This window comes from Dreissena polymorpha, chromosome 4 (genome assembly GCF_020536995.1).
Source record: "Dreissena polymorpha isolate Duluth1 chromosome 4, UMN_Dpol_1.0, whole genome shotgun sequence".
Classification (NCBI taxonomy): domain Eukaryota; kingdom Metazoa; phylum Mollusca; class Bivalvia; order Myida; family Dreissenidae; genus Dreissena; species Dreissena polymorpha.
In genome coordinates this window covers 33,829,873-33,848,993 of record NC_068358.1, presented here as the reverse complement: position 1 = coordinate 33,848,993, position 19,121 = coordinate 33,829,873, and the positions used below count along the sequence as shown (strand labels likewise).

The window sequence follows — 19,121 nt, the reverse complement described above, 5'->3', positions numbered from 1 at the left end:
TTGACAAACATTAATAGATAAGATACAACAGGTAACATACCAAACAATCAGACAAAGCAGCAAACAAGTTTATTCTTACATGTATTTTCTATTTTAATTCTGATATTACTTCAAGATGTGTAAGATAATACAAATATATATTGTATTTGTTATAGAACCATTGACAAGCACCAGTATACAAGGGACAACAGGTAACTATTAAACAATCGTACAATGCAGCAAAATGTTTTTTATAATTTTTTTGTACATGTTTGCTCCAAAATTACTTAAGCAGTTGTATGTTGATAAAAATAAGGTTTTGGTAGAACCTTTGAAAGCAACAATGTACAAGGGGCAGCAGGTAAAATAAATACCAATTACAAAATGCACCAAAATGTATGCAATTGCACTTGTGTATGGTTAAAAAAAAATTATGTTAGTTGTTGTAGACTGATTGACAAGAACCAATGAACAAGAGACAACTGGTTCAATATCAAACATCTGTATAATGCAGCAACAGTTTTAATAAATTGTTTTTATGGCAAGCGGTTTGACGCATAATCCCAAGAAACTAGGTTTCTCATGAGAACTTCTCGCTTGAAGATTGCACATGGCTTCCAGAACCCAAGTTTTTTATTCGATATCCTAGGTTTTCATGAGAACCTAGGTTCTCATGAGAAACAAGGTTTTTCATGAGAATCTAGGTTCTCATTTGAAAACCAAGGTTCTGGTAAGAACCTAGGTTCTCAGAATTAGAACATAGGTTCTCATGAAAAACCCAGTTTCTTGAGATTATGCGTCGATCTGTTGCGATAATCTGTGGTTTTCATTTGGGAACCATAGTTGTCATGAGAACCTATGTTCTCATGAGAACTTAGGTGTCAAGAATTACCCGTTTTTAATACTAAATCCGTGGTTTTCATTTGGGAGCCACAGGTTCTCATGAGAACCTAGGTTTCTAGAATTACGCGTCGGACGGCGTTAACTTGCTCGTTTGGAATACGGAACAAAAATTATTCAGGGCGCAGTATCAATGGGGTTCACATATGATTACACACGGGCTGGACAGAATGAAAACACGCCGTCAAGAACGTTATTTTTGCAGATATCACAAGTTATTAGAATATGTTTGCAAAGTCTTTAGAGCATAAGTTTTTCTTGCAGTGTGGGCCGATATCTTAAGATTGAATAATACAGTTTTACACAGTATCAATAGAGATTAAACTTCTATCTATACCATCACAAGTTATTAAAATATGTTTGCAAAGTTTTTAGAGCATAAGTTTTTCTTGCAGTGTGGGCCGATATCTTAAGATTGAATAACACATTTTAACACATTATCAACAGCAATTAAACTTCTATTTATACAATAATGATTGCTTAAATATATCACCGACATACTTAAAATAGAAAACAAAAAAAATAGCCCAATACTCTACCGTGCAGTCGTTTGAAGCCCGCACAAGGGAACTGAATATCTGAAACTCATTTAATGCGGTAACAATGTATTATGTAACGATTGATCTGAATTTGTTTCAATTTTGAGTCTCAAAATAATATTAACAATTAAAGATGTATTTCATAAACAGTTTAATTTTTTCATGAGAAGCCTAGTGTCTTGGGATTATGCGTCGAACCGTTTGCCATAGTTTTTTATGTTGTGTTCTTACATACCAGCAAAAATTTGACGTTGTACCAACGTTGCACCACCGTCAGATTCTAACGTTGGGAGAAGGTCGGGTGGTGGTTGATTTTGCAAACTTTTGCGTCGTCATTTTTTCAACTTGACACAACGTCGGATTAACACTTAATCTCAACAAAAATACAACCTTCTTCCACAACCTTCTCCCAACCTCCCTGCAATCTTCTTCCAACCAAATAACTATCTTACAACGTCCCTGCAACCACAATGCAATTGTCTCATAACCTCTCTTCAACCTTCTCCAAACCCAAATACAACCTTTCCACAACCAAGTGACTACCATGCAACCTACATGCAACCTTCTCCCAACCTCCCCACAGCCAAATAACTATCATGCAACCGAAATTCAACCATTCCCCAACCTCAAAACAACCAAATAACTATCATGCAACCCTCCTCCAAATACAAATAACTATCATGCAACCTCCAAGCAAGCAAAACCTAACCTCCCTAAAACTTAGCTCCCAAACAAAATACAACCTGATAATCATAGTGCACAACCTCCCTACAAAATCTTACTTACAAACCAAAACTGAAATAAAAATCTTGTTTTCCCATGTTATTTTTCAAAAAGGATTTTGACAGACATTCCAATGACCACACATTTACATAATTATCTGTTTGCAAAAATGTACTTCTTTAAATGAAAACGAACAAACAATACATGTATGTACTTCTTTCAAGAAGTATATTCATTACAGATTTCTACAGACACGGTCAATTCATTAAATATGAATTAATTAATAACATTCACATTGCATATCTATCAAAGCAATGCAATGAAGAAGTTAGAACACAATGAGCCTGGATCGCACAAACAAGTCCTTTAAATAAGTAATACATTAAAGACTTAGTCTGATGGAAATGACCCAGCAGTTCATGATGATATTACGGAGTTTGAGATTTCGAACGTTTATTGAAATTTAAATGTTCGTTGTAGCATTTTCATTATATGTTTGAAAAAGTGTCTAGCACATGTTTGCTATAAATATAGTAAGAACACATAGTTATTTACAAGTTATGGATCAATAAAATACAAAATCTTGGCCCTCTACACGTTATTAAACGTTAAAATATACATGTAGAATAAGACTGTTTAAAATAAAACGATCACCGACAGTAACAATCTCCACGCAGAGTTCCCTTGTCGTCCCTTGCTCTCACATACAACTCTGCGAAATGCTCAGGTTGCCATTTTGCCTATTAAATAGTTAAAACCGAACAAACGCATTCAATGTATATTTGATTGGATATTTAAGATCGCGTGCATTAAATTAAGAAATATGACTTTTAAATATACAAAAAATCGTGCAATAAATTGCGAGTTGTAATGCAACTCTTTGGAACTATTTTATTGCCTATTTACGCAGATGGAATCATTACACGCACTTCACAAATGTTAACAATTGAACATAATTTTTATTGAGACATCAAACAGCCATATCAATTTTATAATAATGAATTAAGACTGATTTAAGATATCATGGTATGAGATGGTTTTCTTTAATGCAGTGAATGCAATGTAACCGTTGTGCAAGAGATTTTTAGTATACTGTAACCTCAATAATGAACGCTTGGACTGATCATGACATGAATGAGACGCTTTCATAACAATAGTCATTTCTGAGCCCAACACAGAGATGAATGTACAATCTCTTGCACGACGGTCACATTACATTCACCTCTGTGTTGGGCTCAGAACGGACTATTGTTATGAAAGCGTCTCATTCATGTCATGATCATTCCAAGCGTTCATCATTGAGGTAACAGTATACTGAACAATCTCTTGCACGACGGTTACATTGCATTGACTGCATTAAAGAAAACCATCTCATACCATGATATCTTATATCAGTCTTAATTAATTATTATAAAATTGATATGTTTTTTATGTTGAGAAACCAACATACATAAATACGTCGAAACAATGCCTAACGTCACTCAATAAAAAATATGTACAATTGTTTACATTTGTGAAGTGCGTGGAATGATTACATCTGTGTAAATGGGCAATAAAATAGTTCCAAAGAGTTGCATTAAAACTCACAAGTTTTTGCACGATTTATCGTACATTTAAAAGTCATATTTCTTAATTAAATGCATGCGATCTTAAATATCCACACACACATATACATTGTATGCGTTTGTTCGGTTTTAGCTATTTGGTAGACAAAATGGCGTGCTGAGCCTTATGCAGAGTTGTATGTGAGAGCAAGGAACGACAACTCTGCGTGGAGATTGATGAATGTAATGTAACCGTCGTGCAAGAGAATGCGACAGTAATAGTAGCAAAAACAAACTTATTTTTAGAGGCTTGACTGCACCTATAAGCCACAAAACATTTATTCGCAAAATCATCCTAAGCGCAAAAGCACCCTAAACGTGTCATTTTAAAGATTATTGTCAATGTATCTGTTGCCACCTCCTGTCCCGTTGGGGGCGTATTTTAGATGGTAGCTGATGTTCTCCTTCATTTTGTGTTCTGTCACATTCTCTGTGTTTTCATTCATGGCACTAATTGCAATAAGAATTGTTATGCCCCCGTATCGAAAGATCGGGGTATATTGATTTTGGCCTGTCTGTCATTGTATGTTTGTGTATGTGTGTGTATGTGTGTGTGTGTGCGTGCGTGCGTGCGTGCGTGCGTGCGTTCGCTCGTGTGTGTGTGTGTCCCAAAGCTTTAACCAAACCTTTAACCTTCGTCATAACGTTTTCAATTTAGAACATAGCAACTTGATATTTGGTATGCATGTGTATCTCATGGAGCTGCACATTTTGAGTGGTGAAAGGTCAAGGTCATCCTTCAAGGTCAAAGATCAAATACATGTGTTCCAAAACTTTAACCAAAACTTTAACCTTCTTTATAACTTTTGCAATATTGAACGTAGCAACTTGATATTTATCTTGCATGTGTGCTTCATGGAGCTGAACATTTTGAGTGGTGAAAGGTCAAGGTCAACATCATCCTTCAAAGTAAGGTCAATAAAAAAAATCAAAACTTTAACCAATACTTTAACCTTCTTCATATCTTTTGCAAAATTGAAGATAGCAACTTGATATTTGGCATGCATATGTATGTAATGGAGCTGCATATTTTGATTGATGAAAAGTCAAGGTCATCCTTCAAAGTCAAAGGTCAAATATATGGCTTTAAAGCGGTGCAATAGGGGGCATTGTGTTTCTGAGAAACACATCTCTTGTTTTACATTAATTTTCATTTGTACATTGTTAAAGCCGCCTAAATTTATTATAATCTATAATTTACTTATATCATAATTGTTGTCCCGGGAATGTAATATAACGCCATTTAATATTACTTTCGTTTTTACTTTACTTACAGTTCGAGCTTCTACGAAAAAGGTGTATTCTATGCATATCTTTATGCTTCTATATTATGCTTAGGTCACACACCCAAATATGACACGGGATTATACTACGCCGCGGATACGATCCGGCGTCATTCGTGGCAATATTAGTGGTCTGTAGCTTTCCGTATTGTCTCTGTAGATATTGATATTCATACATAGTAGTTCTTGCCTGTCCATGATAAATTTTAAACATGTTCAAAAATTTACTATGGATCAATCAGATGTAGCTCATCCCTACTAACTGTACCAGAAAGTACTGATCCGTTTAAGTCTGTGTTTATAATTTAAATCGTACGTATTTGTTAGAATTAATCTGTGTCAGCTCCGTATCTAATCGTGTCGTACCATGACAATTCAAAACAATGTCATTAGAAGTTATGTGAAAACATATGGTCACACCGTAGTACATGATCCATATATATATATATATATATATATATATATATATATATATATATATATATATATAATAAAAGTAAAAACATGTGTCTGGGATTTTAAATATATATTGATTTATGCCCTGGTGAGCTATGCGAAACGCGTTGGCTAAATCAATATATATTTAAAATCCCAGACACGTGTTTTTACTTTAATTATATAATATTCACAATCTGGATTATTAAATTTTACTTATATATATATATATGTATATATATATATATATATATATATATATATATATATATATATAATAGACCACGGACTTGGACACTTAAAGGGTCATACGTGATATTTAATCCGCTGTGGAACGACAATGGCATCCGTGAATGTGTTACTGAGGCATAAGTCAGGCATTTGTTTTGTACTTATAATTTAAAGGGATCTTTTCACGCTTTGGTAAATTGACAAAATTGAAAAAAGTTGTTTCAGATTCGCAAATTTTCGTTTTAGTTATGAGATTTGTGAGGAAACAGTAATACTGAACATTTACCATGGTCTAATATAGCCATTATATGCATCTTTTGACGATTTTAAAATCTAAAAATTATAAAGCGTTGCAACGCGAAACGATTGAATAATTTGGAGAGTTCTGTTTTTGTCGTTAAATTTTGTGAAACTACGAAGATTGCTTATATAAGGTATAAAATACGTCTAATATGTGTACTCGGCGGAATAGCTCAGTAGGCTAAAGCGTTTTTACTTCAGGACTCTGGCAGGACTCCAGGGGTCACTGGTTCGAAACCTGGTCCGGGCAATGTTCTTTTCCTTTTTTAAATTTTATTCTTGATTTTTTTACTGGAGCTTTTACGATCTAATGTTTACATTTATCGATATAAAGCATTTAATGAATAAGTTAAAAAATGCCAAAATCTGTGAAAAGGCCCCTTTAAAGGCAAATAAACATACCAATAACAACTTTGAATGTCTGATGAATCGAACGAGAGCTTCCCTTTAACTCCTGTTGAGTTACATTTACACATCAGTCTTTTAGACATAAATCTGAAATAGTAAACATGCAAGTTAACATATGAATTAATTCCACTAAATAAACAATAGTAAGAAAGCAAATAGAGATGGAGGAAACACAGTAAGAGTGATTGACTATTCCAGGTGTTTGAAAGCATTCATTTAGAGAAGGTAGATACTTTTAACAAAATCTTGATGGAAGACTGTGAACAAATAACACACCAAACAAGGTCTGTAAACAGCTCACTGGAAATTAAAATATTGAACAAGACTATTGCTAAGCAATATAAGTCTCCTTCCGGTGAAACTCCACCATTTTCAGCAATATTTCTAGTCTATTCTTGACGTAGGAACAAAATGAAATGACATGCATAATCTTTATATTGCCATCTATCCATGTTTCAAGTTTCATGAAAAAAAATATGAAGAACTTTAAAAGTTATCCGAGGATCCACCTTTTTCAGCAATATTTTAAATATATTTGTTGCTATAGCAACCAGAATTCTCGACGTAGGAACAAAATGAAATGACGTGCATAATTTCCATATTGTTGTCTGTCAATGTTTAAGGTTTCATGAAAAAATATTGAGAACTTTTAAAGTTATCGCAGGATCCAGAAAAGTGTGACGGACTGACAGACTGATTGACTGACTGACTAACTGACAGATACACAGAGCGCAAACCATAATCCCCTCCGGTTTCACCGGTAGGGGACAATAACAAAGTTTTATGTGATACCTTTCTAATATGTTCCACACAGTCTGCTTTGTATTTGATCCACCAATCAGTGAAATATGATTGCCCAGAAAGAATTATACATGTTTATTTCAGGGCTGCAAAAAACATTATAATTAACCTGAAAGACAGCATAATTTCGGTGTGGGTCAGTTGTCTAATTATTTTAAAAGCCCCCGTGTCTCTTAATTAAGGGCGAGATTTCATATATATTCAAAATCATGAATGGCAATCACTGAAGTTGTAAACAGCATACGGCACAGAATATTGCTTGTCAAAGTAGGTTGTGCCTATTCCCCCGGCCCGTACCATCTCCATCCTGTACATAGGCGACTTATATATATACGTATATCCCAAAACACATCTTTGCAAAAATTGTGAAGAGTATTCAGATACGTTTCTGTCGCCTTGCATTTAATTGGTATTAAAACTGACAAAAAATTAAGGACTTGATGAATTGTATCTATTTGAATTAACAATACTACATGATAATGTTTTTAAACTTGCAAAAAGATAATATGCACGAAAATGTACAAAATTACAGCGAATTAATATTGTTTTTTTAGCGAACTCTAGCAGTTTAAGTTCTGGCTTGAATGGCTTCCACAGCTCTAAAATGCGTTTTTTTTTAGTTTTTACTATGGTCGCTCACCCAGAGTTATGGAGAAATTACAGTATGAAAACGTACCTGAATAACATCTATCTTGAAACGTTAATAAATTACATTGCCCCTTGAAAAAATGGCCTGTATATATTGAACAACGGTTAAAACATCTTTAAGCACAATTTGCAGTAGAACATAGTCCAAATTGACAACACAAACATTAAAATTTACAAAGCAAGTGACCGTTTACATTGAATTGTTTGCACACACGATATGCAAATTAGTGGGACGTTCATTTTTTTCAATGAAGTAATCTAATGTTAAAGTGGCACTTACGCAATACCTAAATCCATGTTTCAAATACTACGTGGTTACGTTTAAAAAAACTGTTGAAACGGTTCGAATTTTGAAGGCGGAGTTACAATCCCTTGACATGTCATTTGAAAACATTGCAACATTTAATTTGCGGACATGCATAAAAAATTATGACCTCTTTGTAACATAAACTGATATAGGTATCGTTTAATAAATTATCGTAATCTGCATGTTCATGTTTGGCAAATTGAAAATTAAATGATTAAACTATCAATTAATAAATTTTTCGCCCTGCATTACTGAAGGGAAATTAAAATGCGAGTGTACCAGATGACTGGCACGATAAAAATACGTTTTCGCATAGGAATTGTCTGCAGCTCGAATATTATAAAACACATAAGAATACGTGAAAGCTGGAGTTCTGCAGCTGTTGACCTTTTTGCCATACCATAAAGGGTACACTAAATGCCGGTTTCTCAGGCCGGAACAAGGGGGGTCCGCGTGTATATTTACATAACAGTGGGAAATCAAAATTATGATTTATATCAGATAATAAAGATAATTAACATAAACATCAGCTGCAATGAATTTCACTCTAGATTGTTTATCAACTAAACAGACACCAAACAATTAAAAGAAATTTTGATTACAATTGATTTACTAAAATTAGGGACAGGTAAGAATTTCCCATAGAACATCGTCAGTTCAGTACTAAATCCCACCCACTTTCAGACATTGGACTTTCACTTTAAATGATGGTCGGCATGCAGTTATTTCGGCATACTCATGCATGAATAAACATGATTACTTTTAATATCTGTCTTTCCTGGTCAATTTATTTCTCTCTTTTTTGTTGAATCGTTTTTTTCTTCGGAAGATTTTTCGCATTCGGTTTTTGAATATGCCGGTTAGCTAAGCGAATGCGCCACAGTTTCGCACTTTAATTTTCTATGTTTTACATGCGTTTACCATCGTTTTTTGTTTTCTTTTGACATAAAAAGACACACTTACATATTTAAACATTGAGTGTTTCACTTTAATTTAAAAATTAATCAATTAAAAAACATGATACATTATGTACGACACTGTGACTTGTAATGCAACTTCACCTATTACGATATTTTGCAGGGGAGTTTATTAGGCACGTGAAGATTTGTAGCGATTACTCTACAAGTTATTTAACCTTTCTTTCATATTTGGGATGGTTTAAACCACCCCGGTTGGGTGATCGTCAAGGTTTACTCTTACCAATATATAACGTTGGTACAACGTTGATTACTGACGCTGTATTGATGTTAGTATTTTAACGTTCTACCAACGTTGGCATTTGGTTGATAACCAGCCAACCAAAATCCGACCATCACCTGACGTTGTATTGACGACGCATATTTGCTGGGATTGCTTCAACATTTGTTAGGTTATTAAAATCAGTGCTTTACTTATTATAGAACCATTAAATAGCACCAACAAACAAGTGACCACAGGTAAAACATTTGTTGTCCATGTTGTGCTGTTCACTTTATGCTGTTTTCTAATGTCGGTTTGTAGATCTTTTTAGCACGATATCTAGAGAACGCTTTTGCCAATTGGTAAGATATTTCTTAGTTTGAAACGAAAGACGTGTCAATTCCGCAGAATTTCTATTTGTTTAAACGTCAACACGTTGAGTGCCAAGGACGCCAATATATTTTTAGTTCAAAAGCTTAAGTTTTAAGACCATGGGATTGTGACATAAATTGTAGACCATTTAGTTTCTTCATGATATCTATAGAATGCTTTGTTTCATACATTCTTGATAATAGGTATGGCGGTTCTTGTAAAGGAGAGGAAGACGTCATGCATTTGTTGGTTAACAAGTCAACGGATGAAGTAACTGGGCATTACAGCATATATAAAAAATAGTTTGTGCATGATATATTTAACCTTAAATTATGGAAATTGTTTTGTTGTTTAGTTGGTCAAAGATCAAAATCACAGGGGCTGGTAAAAATAAAACATTTTCAAACAATATTCAGAGAATTCTATAAACTAGGCTTATATTAATTAGTATGCTGTTAAATCACGAAGAAAGGGAGATACTTACTGATTTGCAGATCACCATGTAAAAGGGCCAGATCACAGGGCCATAGACTTTTAAACTATCAATTATTGTCATTGCCATTGTCAGTTTATTTGATGTTTGATAACTGCATGATGCTATGACTGCGAATTCTGGAGACCACATGCATGTGTTTCTTATACTGTTGAGCACGGAAAAAAAACACACAAACATAAATAAACTTTAAAGTTACTAGCATTTAGTCTGTAAAGGCCGCGTCTAAGCTAACCTTTTACGTTTGGTGCGGTGTATAATAAAGAGTACACTTTTTTGTGTTGTGATGATTTAACATTTGCATACACTGGCATGTGACGTAGGGGGTGGGGTGGAGCGGGAGGGGGGCAACTAAGGTCATATACTCGTGTGGCTCACGATTGAATTAAATTTCAAACTATTAATCCAAAGTAGATGCACATAATTGTACAAACATGACATTCACAAACGCAGTGAATTGTAGTTAAATGTATGTTATGTTTAAACATTTTTAATAATAATGTTTGGGCATTATGCGAGTTTAAACTATTTAATTGTTTGTACTTTATCTAAGTGTAGTCCCATATAGTGATCCGAATACAAATTAGTTCCTTAGGAAATGGGTTGTTTGAAAGCAGTGACATCGCAAGTCAGTGTTTAGAATATGTAAATAGTTGCTGCATAAGTTAGCATATAAGTTATAGAAACATATCATAGGAAAACAAGTATAATATGTCTGCAGAAATCATGGTGGGGTCTGTCAGTCCGTCCGTCTGCCACAAAACCTTTTAGGGCTATATCTAAAAAACTACAAGTATATAAGATATCCACATGCAACTGCATGGGATTATTTACATCAAAGAGGAGAAATGACATGCTTAAGAACCATAACCATACACTTTCTTTAATAAGAGTTATTGCTATTTATTTTTTGTATGATGATTTTTTCAGGGCTTTATCTCATATACCATGCAATATTTCAACATGAAACTTTATGAGTGTATTGACAGTTATGAGATGTGCCTTGTTTAAGAACCATAACCCTCCACTTTTTTAAATAATGGTAATGGCCCTTTGTTGATTTTGTATGATGTAACTTTTCAAGGTAATATCTAAGATACGCTACAAGATTTCAACATGAAACTTCATTGGTGTGTAGATATCATTTAGGAGAGTTACAATGCATAACAACAATTACACTACACTTAATAATTACATAGTAATGTTTCCCTAGATGGACAATGATTATGCTGTTTATCAAGGGATTTGCACCGATCCCTAAACAAAGTTTATTAAAATGGTGATAGCAACGAATTTGCACGTTTTCTTTCATGTGAATGGCACTACGCCATTAACTGTTTATTAAGTTTATATCATTTTAAGTAAAGCTCGCCTTAAATGTCAAGTGGCAGAGGACATCAACAGTTGTGGTAGCCAACCCTCAGAGGAGGTAAAGTAATCATGTCGCTGCCCTTTGCCACTTGAAGGGTAAATGCTTGTTCAGAAGGTCTCTACACCAGCAACCAGAATCATATCACAACCAAAACGTTCATAACCAAAATGTTCAGAGTGTCAGTTACAGTTGCATTGAACCAACCCATTGTGTCATTAGGCTTGCAATATTGATAATGTGATGAAGGTGAAATGTTTTGTATCGCTTTTTATAATAGCCCCTGCAATTAAGTGAAGAAATTTTCCCCTACCTTTGATTCAAGTTTGGTGGTTGTCGGTAACTTGAATAGGTATCTGAAACCAGAACTGGTAAACCAGCTTACATATAAAAAGTTTAAAATGCATTGAGTGATATGACTAAAATCACTGTAAATGGCAATAAATCTTTATAAACAAACACAATAGGTTAGCTAAAATACCTAGTTTTAACTTGTCAACTTTTCTGTTTTCTCTAGGGTAATGTTTAAATAGCTATATTTAGCGGAGTAGCATAGTACACGCTTTTTATATTTAATCGAAAAACATTGCTTTTAATTGTCCACTTTGCTAAATACCAAGAATGAAAAAAGTTACAAAAAACATTAAGCGAAAAAGCTTTGGTACACCTAAACTTGTTTTATTAGTAGCACAGCCCCATTAATATTTTTATTTAGTACTTCCCCTGGAATTTGTTCACGTCATTATGTCATTATGGATTTTTGTGACGTCATACGACCGACTTTCCCAGTTGTTATCTACATGCATAGGTCATTGGGTTTATAACGTTCCATTTTATTTATATTTTTTCTCTGATAGGCGTTTCTTGTTTGATTTTATTATCCCCACGCTTTTTGAAAAAAAGGTGGGGATATTGTGGTGATCTCCGCCGTCCGTCCGTCCGTCTGTCCGTCCGTCCTGGCCACTATCTCCTCCTACACTAAAAGCACTAGAACCTTGAAATTCACACACATGGTAGCTATGAGCATATGTGCGACCCTGCACTATTTGGAATTTTGATCTGACCCCTGGGTCAAAAGTTATAGGGGTTGGGGTGGGGCCGCGTCAGAAATTATCACTCATTTTTTTAGGTTATTTTACATTTACTTCTTTATTTCTACACCGATTCACTTCAAATTGATACTGGACCTCACCTATGACAATACGGTCAATCTCAACCATGCATGGCCCCATTCCCAACCCTGGGGCGCCCCGCCCACATAGGCCACACCCACCAAAAATTTCCATTTACTATAATTTTTTCATTTCTACACGGATTCACTTCAAATTGATACTGAACTTTTGTTATGACATTAGGGTCAATCTCAACTATGCATGGCCCCAATCCCAACCCTGGGGCGCCCGCCCACATAGGCCACACCCACCAAAAAATTCCATTTACTATAATTTTTTCATTTCTACACGGATTCACTTCAAATTGATACTGAACTTCTCTTATGACATTAGGGTCAATCTCAACTATGCATGGCCCCATAACCAACCCTGGGGCCCCGCCCACATAGACCACACCCACCCAAAATTGCCTTTACTATAATTTCTTCATTTCTACACCGATTCACTTCAAATTGATATTGAACTTCTCTTATGACAATACAGTCAATCTCAACTATGCATGGCCCCATTACCAACCCTGGGGCGCCCCGCCCACATAGACCACACCCACCCAAAATTGCCTTTTACTATAATTTCTTCATTTCTACACCGATTCACTTCAAATTGATACTGAACCTCTCTTATGACAATACGGTCAATCTCAACTATGCATGGCCCCATTACCAACCATGGGGCGCCCTGCCTACATATGTCACACCCACCCAAAATTGCCTTTTACTATAACTTCTTCATTTCTACACCAATTCACTTCTAATTGATGATGAACTTCTCTTATGACAATACGGTCAATCTCAGCTATGCATGGCCCCATTACCAACCCTGGGGCACACCTAGGTCAAACATTCGGCGTGGGGATACGCGTCGGCCTCTGCCGCGCCATTTCTAGTTATTTATAATTATTTAAGCAGTCACATAAACAACCAAGCTATGTAATATGGAATTTTTACACCCATTATTGCTGCTTCTTCCTGTATTTGCGCGATGATTATCTGAGATATTAACTCCATGATGCTATATTCTCAGATCTTTTCTATAAAGAAGGAATGTAGTTGACAATTGTTAATAGTTTTATTTGATCGTTTGTCAAAAAGTTGTAACTCTGTTACTCTCGTATCTTCAATGCAATTGAGTAATTAAATAGTAATTAAATTGAATGCGTTTTAATTCCCTTTTATTATTGTTTAATTTGAGTTACAATGCTATGACGTTAAATTTTATTTACACTTAAATGTATTATGAATATTGCTGGGCCAAGTGTGAGGTTGAGCGCTCTATAACCAGGTTTAAACCCCCAATGCTTTGCATTGACCGTTCCAAGGCGGTGACCCCAGCTTTATTCATATTTTGTGTTTATGTTTGTTTGTATTGTGCTGTATTGTGCTGTTTTGTACTGTTTGGGCAATCGGTCACTTGCCTTAAATAAAGGACCAACTAATTGTTTTTAATGAAAATTCAATACTGCTCCAGCAGCTGGAGTTTCACTTCTTTATATTGGTAGTAAAAATGTGTAAGCATGCGTAAAACATCTCATACCGCTGGCAGGCCTGTACCCACGCCCTAGGGCCCGGGCCTTCGAAATGACTGTCGAGTCAGTAATGTGTTATGCCCCCGGATCAAATGATCGGGAGTATATTGCTTTTGGCCTGTCTGTCAATGTGTCTGTCCCAAAACATTAACCTTGGTAATAACTTTTGCAATATTGAATATAGCAACTTGATTTTGGCATGTATGTGTATCTCATGGAGCTGAACATTTTAAATGGTTAAAGGTTAAGGTCAACGTCTTTCTTCAAGGTTAAAGGTCAAAAAAATAATTCAAAGCGGCGCATTAGGGGGCATTGTGTTACTGACAAACACATCTCTTGTTTAATAATGGACCTTCTTAATTTTTTTTTCTCATAAAAGGACCCACAGTACAATTTCCCTCAATACTAAATAATAGATGTGTTGAATTGTCCCTGATAAACAAGGGGATAAGCGCTAATATACTCTCTATGGGAGATAAGCCCCTAGGCAATGTTTTGTTATCGCCTTGTACACACATACCCGATCTGTCAATTACCCGATGTGACCCTGCATGTTTCATCTATCGAAGGTTATCGTAACACGTCATTTGATTGGCCAAGAAAGAGAAGCAGCGAATAAAAGCAACTCGTACAGAAGGTCAAAGGTTTGAAACTTGCTGACGTTAATAATTTGTAAAAAAAAGGAATAATGTTGGAATCAATAAGAGATGTGATATGGGTAATCGTCACTAATATGAACCGGTAAGTTTTTTGTGTAAGTCCAAGGTTCATAGCTTCGCGAAAAAAAACAAGGACTTAAAGGAAACACATACGAATTTCACACTAAATTTGATGTAAAGTCATGTAGGGTGACTCACATACAAAATATATGGTCAATATCTTGAAGCGTTTTGAAAGCAAAGTCCGGAAAATGAAATGCCGGACGGATAGACAGACGGGAAGTCTTACTGCTATATGCCATCCTACCGGGGGCATACAGATCACCTCAATATCTAAAGGAGTTGCGTAAAAAAAACTCCGAAAAAAAGATATGATACAGAAAAATGTAAAAACCACGGCCCCATAACTTAGCAAAAATAATAAATGTACCGGAACAAATTTCACACTTTTTCTGTAGGTCATGTAGGTTGACAAACATACCAATAATCAGCTCAATATCTGAAAGTGTTGCGTTAAAATCTCCGGAAAACGGTAATTATTGAGAACATTTCCAATGCCAATCTTATGTCTAACTAGTAGACTTTTGTGATGGTTCATCTGTGTTAATGATGGTGAAAGTAAAAATTGTAGGAGACATATTATGGTAAACATTTTATAAGCATTTAATTTGACACTTTATCAAATAATATTAAGGTTATATGTGGCAGTGGGAGGGAAAATGAGTATTATGGTTCAAAAATCACATTTTTAGGTTTTTACATATTTACATAGTCTTGTATAAAACGTATTATTACTATTAAATCATTTATTTTGCTTAAGGACTTCTCAGTTTTTGTACCGCGCCATTTTGCAAAACCGACAAAATGTTTTAAGGGCCTTTCTCGATTTGTGGATATCGCTGTCAAAGTTTATAAATTAAATCAAATTTCTGTTGAAAACTATTGCGTGTGCACGTATTGTCTTATACTTATTTATTTAAAGAAGTCGAAAAATTGTGTTCAGTGGAATCCGCCCTAATATAATTGGCATTTTAGAGTCACGTTTTCTCAACCACGTCATTTGCGCAACAATACCCAAAGTCGCTGCGAACGTCACAAATTTATATCAGTCATACTTTATGATACATTTCTTAATAAAGGTTTTTGAAGGTTCAAAATTTGCTTTCATCAAACATCATACATCTCTTGTATATAAAACTTTAGACATAGGTGTGAATTTCACATCAATGATTACAGCTTAAGACTTTATAAATGTGCTGATTTACTTGTTATTTTTTGTATCAGATAATTAGGTTTTCAAGCATTAAAGGGATGGTCAACCAGATTGCTATATATCACGAAAAAAAGAAAAGTTCTTAAATACCGTTATTAAATGCTTTATATATATGAATTTAAACATTTGATTTAAAAATCTCCAGTAAAAAAATCAAGAATAACATTTTTAAAAAAATAAAAAAATGTAACCCTCAGCAGGGCTCGAACCACTGACACCTGGAGTCTTAGCGTAAAAAGTATCCCATTTAGACTACTCGGTCAACCATGCTCATACAATGGGAGCTGCATTTTATACTTTATATAAACAACCCTTATAGTTTTTACAAAATATGACGACAACAACAAAACTCCAAATTACCTGTTAGACATACTCTGTAAACTTGTATTACCGAAAATACTGAAAATATGACAATTTAACAACATTTTTCAAGTAATGTAATATACCAGTCGTGATATTTTAATCAATCTAAACTAATAATTGTAAAAAAATACGATATTTTAGAACTTGTCCATTTTCGTGATGGATAGCAATTTGGATTACCAGCCCTTTAAAATTGACCTTGATGAGCGCAAAATTCATAAAACAAATGAACCTCCCCGGTTGCCCTACCCCCCCCCCCCCCCCTCTCCCAAGTCGAAACTTCCTGCGTACAGCCCTGGCTGGTACATGCACTCTATCGAAAATGAAAGTTATTTGAGATCGCTTGCGTTGATACCACATAAGTTTCTTAACAAATATGTCTTGTAATATGTTTATGCCCCCTTCGAAGAGGAGGGGATATATTATATTGCTGGTTGTCGGTTGGTCTGTCGGTAGACCACTTCGTTTCCCATCAATAACTCTTCAACGTATTGACTTGACATTTCACATGTGCATTGGCCTTAGACAGTACATGACCCCTTTTGAAATTGGGGTCACTTGGTCAAGGTCACTGTCACAATAAGTGTGAACATCGTTTCCGATCAATATCTCGTCAATTGACTGATTGGCTTGATACTTCACATGTCACAGGATGTGCATTCGCCCAACTTTTTAGCAATTGCACAAAATACTAAATTTAATGATTTTTTTATTACTTTAATTGATGTTAATTAATTAAGTGACTTTATTAAATTGCTTTTTGAAATAAAACTTGCCACAGATGGTAGTGGTGGCATCGTTGGTGACGTAAATTACTACTGGTACTATTAATTTTCTAATTAAACATATACGACGTGATCTCGACAAGTTTTTAACTACGAATTCAATTCTTGATAAAATTGCTTAATTTTAATACTTTATTTTTGCGAGCAATCTGTGTTGGATTTTGGTTAACACGACTTCAAAATAAGCCGTCCAATGTTTTATCATCAATTATCAAAACGTACCCCCTGTTTTTCATCACTAAGGTACGGATTTACTGCTTTATTATTTATTATCGTCGATGATGCGGCATGTTGTTTTAACCACTCGCCAGCGCAAGTTTGCAGTATATCGCACTCCAAACAAAAACTTGTACGAATGATTCCAGGAAAAGAGCATTTTAATTTTTTTGTCAGGTTAATCTTTTCCCGAAAATGTAACAGGTTAAGTGATCGTTTCAGTAGGTTAACCGGTTAACCTCTTGCATCTCTACTAAATACACTTTTATTTAATTGAAATAGCTACTTTCTTTTGCCCTATGTTTCCAGTGCCACTTAGGTTAAGTTGTTATGCTATATCTAGGTTTGCTGAATAAAGATTAAATGCCAAGGGTTGTTAAACTTTTAGAGATTGAAATAGCTAGCTTTAAAAAATTTGCTCTTACATTTAATTGATATAGCTTGCTTTTTCCTTTTCACCTGTTCCAGTTGCTCTGATGAATGGTGACATGGCCAACGAATCCCTCTTGGTCAGCTATGGGGTGGTGCCTGTAGATTGGCAGTGCGAGGTTGCGCCTAGTCAAGGCTACGCCCTTATCACTGACTTCAACATTACATGCAATGGCCTCACTGTACTGGGAGATCTGCCACTATCTTATGAATACACGGTGAATACAATGGATACCAGAAGCAGTGGTATGTTCATAGTGTGATGATACATATTTTTTTGGTTTAAATAATCCTTTCTTGTCATGAGTATATAGTTTGCATAATTATGGTACTACTTAAAATGAACAAATTAAGACATTTGCAACCAAAGCGTTATTTTGTATATTATGTCACATAGATTATAGTCTATGAAATTCAATGTATATAATTTTTGAAAATCATATGGTTTTATTTTCAGGCGTGTTACTCTACTCTGGATTATCATCTTTTGTTTCCAATGTCAAGCTTCAACAAGGATTCAAGTCCAATGACTATTACGTGTATCTGTATGTAGTGGCTGGCATTCCTGGTGGGACATCTTCCACTTTTAATACTTCTTTTAAGGTAATGGAAATATTTCACTTTGTATCACATGATTTCTGTTTTGTTTCTCATTAATTTCTTTTTTCTTTATTAAGAATATTTGCTCATAATATCACAAAGTGCTTAAGTACATGTACTTAAATTTAAGAAAAAACATGTTATTCCATTTAAGCCACATTTATGATCGAATCTTAATGACTCTGAATCAGATTCTTTATCTTGGCAACCGTTTGGCCAGATTTGAATTTGGGAACAATAGGTTCAAATACTAGATCACCAGCAAAACCTTAACCTTTTTTAAAATCTTAACCTTCTAAGCATTTTAATGCCTCATTTGTGTCCTTATTACAATGAAAAGTAATCATAATGTTAATCGGTATAATATCTAACGTATTTCATTCAATGTTTATCAAGATCACATCTTACCCACGTTTGAAACTGGGTCACGTCAATTTCAAAACAAGGTCAACAGGTTAAATCTTTGACAATAGTTATACTTTGACCCAGCCAAGTTGTTTGGAACTATCTTGGCCCTTTTTAGCTCTA

The 19,121-nt window shown here is 34.8% G+C and overlaps 1 protein-coding gene across 8 annotated transcripts in view; it reads left to right on the top strand.

Moving 5' to 3' along the window:
- LOC127875956 (polycystic kidney disease 1-related protein-like) overlaps positions 1-19,121 on the top strand; it is a 228,786-nt gene that overhangs the window by 148,288 nt on the left and 61,377 nt on the right. For 7 of the 8 annotated variants that reach the window (XM_052420729.1, XM_052420731.1, XM_052420733.1 and 4 more), the window contains 4 exons: positions 156-191; positions 9,559-9,594; positions 18,033-18,239; positions 18,451-18,596. In XM_052420729.1, the coding sequence (XP_052276689.1) occupies positions 156-191; positions 9,559-9,594; positions 18,033-18,239; positions 18,451-18,596 (425 nt within the window). The remainder of the gene's footprint in view (positions 1-155; positions 192-9,558; positions 9,595-18,032; positions 18,240-18,450; positions 18,597-19,121) is intronic. The other variant, XM_052420732.1, reaches the window with a different exon arrangement.